This window comes from Didymella exigua (assembly GCF_010094145.1).
Source record: "Didymella exigua CBS 183.55 unplaced genomic scaffold M421scaffold_66, whole genome shotgun sequence".
Lineage (NCBI taxonomy): Eukaryota > Fungi > Ascomycota > Dothideomycetes > Pleosporales > Didymellaceae > Didymella > Didymella exigua.
In genome coordinates, this window is record NW_022984840.1 from 40687 (window position 1) to 42025 (window position 1339).

Here is a 1339-nt window from a genome sequence, read left to right on the forward strand (position 1 = left end):
ACTCGCGATCACCTGGCTGAACGAGCTCAGGCCAAGTACGCCTCTCTGCGCCTGTGACAACCTTTATTAAGCTAATAACACCTATCTAGAAGCCAGTCTTGTTGAAGTTGTGCACGTTGTAGTCGTGTACGCTGTACTTGGCTCTAGTGTCCTCTACCAGCTTAAACCACGCGCCAATTGTCTCTGGATCCTCCTGCAGTATCCTCTGCCTATCTTTAGCTCGATTGAAGGCCATCTTAAGCTCAGCTGAGCGCGTTACAAAGCGCTCAGCCTAGTGCTTGCCAACCGGCTGCCCACCGCGTACACCCAACACTTTATCAGCCATATCTGCTACCTCGCACAGCTGGGGCGCGAATCCTCGCGAATCTAGGTTAAGGATATATTAGACGATTGTTTGCTCTTCCGTAAGCGTAAGTTTGCGGCTATTAGGTGCTTGTTTAAGGATAAATAGGGCTCCTCTAACACGTGCAGAGAGAATACATTGTTTAACGTTAAAAGCGCGCGCAGCTGCTCTCTAGCTTTTAAATTGTTTTAAATAAAGAGCTTTAAGGGCAAGGTCAACTCTACCTTTGTGTTCACGTAGTAACGTGTTATGTGGTTGAGGCATGTTGCAACAAAGAGGGTGTTCGTTGTGCCAAGACATTTTGAGCTGTTGGGTGGTTTGAGCTGTTGGGTGGTGGAATACGTTATCTAAAGAACTAGATAAGAAATAGAAAGGATTTTAATACTAATATTAAAGCTACTATACTAGTTACTATACTAAATTATAATATCTAAGTTTATTACTAAGGTTTAAAATTTCTTAGTCTACTAGTTAAAAAAATAAGTACCTTAAATAATAGGAATTTTAAAAAACCTTTTACTATAAAGTTATAGAGAATTAAAATTAACCTATAGTAACTTAAATAAAGTACTTCTATTTCTTAGCTAGATAAAGAGTTATCTAGCTTTAAAGATGCTAGATTTTGCTACTTTTACTAGTAAAAAGCGGGCGTTGTGTGACTCCAGGCGTTGTGCGCACGGACACGGTAGGTGTAAAGAGACTGGGCACAACTCGCGCACATGCAACGCTGATACTATTAATATAGAGTAGTCTACTATATTAATATCTAGCAATAATATTATTGTGTTGTTAAGATATATTGCTTTGAAGTTGCAAAAGTTGGTAGGGTGACTAACTTGCTTGTCTGACTGACTCGCTTGCCAACCATGTTATATCTTTAACACAATAAAGTGTTAACGTACTCCACAAGCATGCCGGTCACCCAAGTGTACCGGTCACTTTTGCCAAGACCACACCAACACTATAACTACTTTGCAGTACTATAGTACACAGCAG

The 1339-nt window shown here is 40.5% G+C and overlaps 1 protein-coding gene across 1 annotated transcript; it reads right to left on the minus strand.

The window, feature by feature from the left end:
- Nucleotides 1–293: 293 nt before the first annotated feature.
- Nucleotides 294–649, minus strand: M421DRAFT_426775 (uncharacterized protein; the record flags this gene model as incomplete). The annotated part of the gene is made up of 2 exons (XM_033594491.1): nt 568–649; nt 294–518 (listed from the first exon to the last, which is right to left on the minus strand). Coding segments are annotated over exons 1-2 (187 nt in total), but the record flags the coding sequence as incomplete, so codon positions are not given.
- Nucleotides 650–1339: the final 690 nt, after the last annotated feature.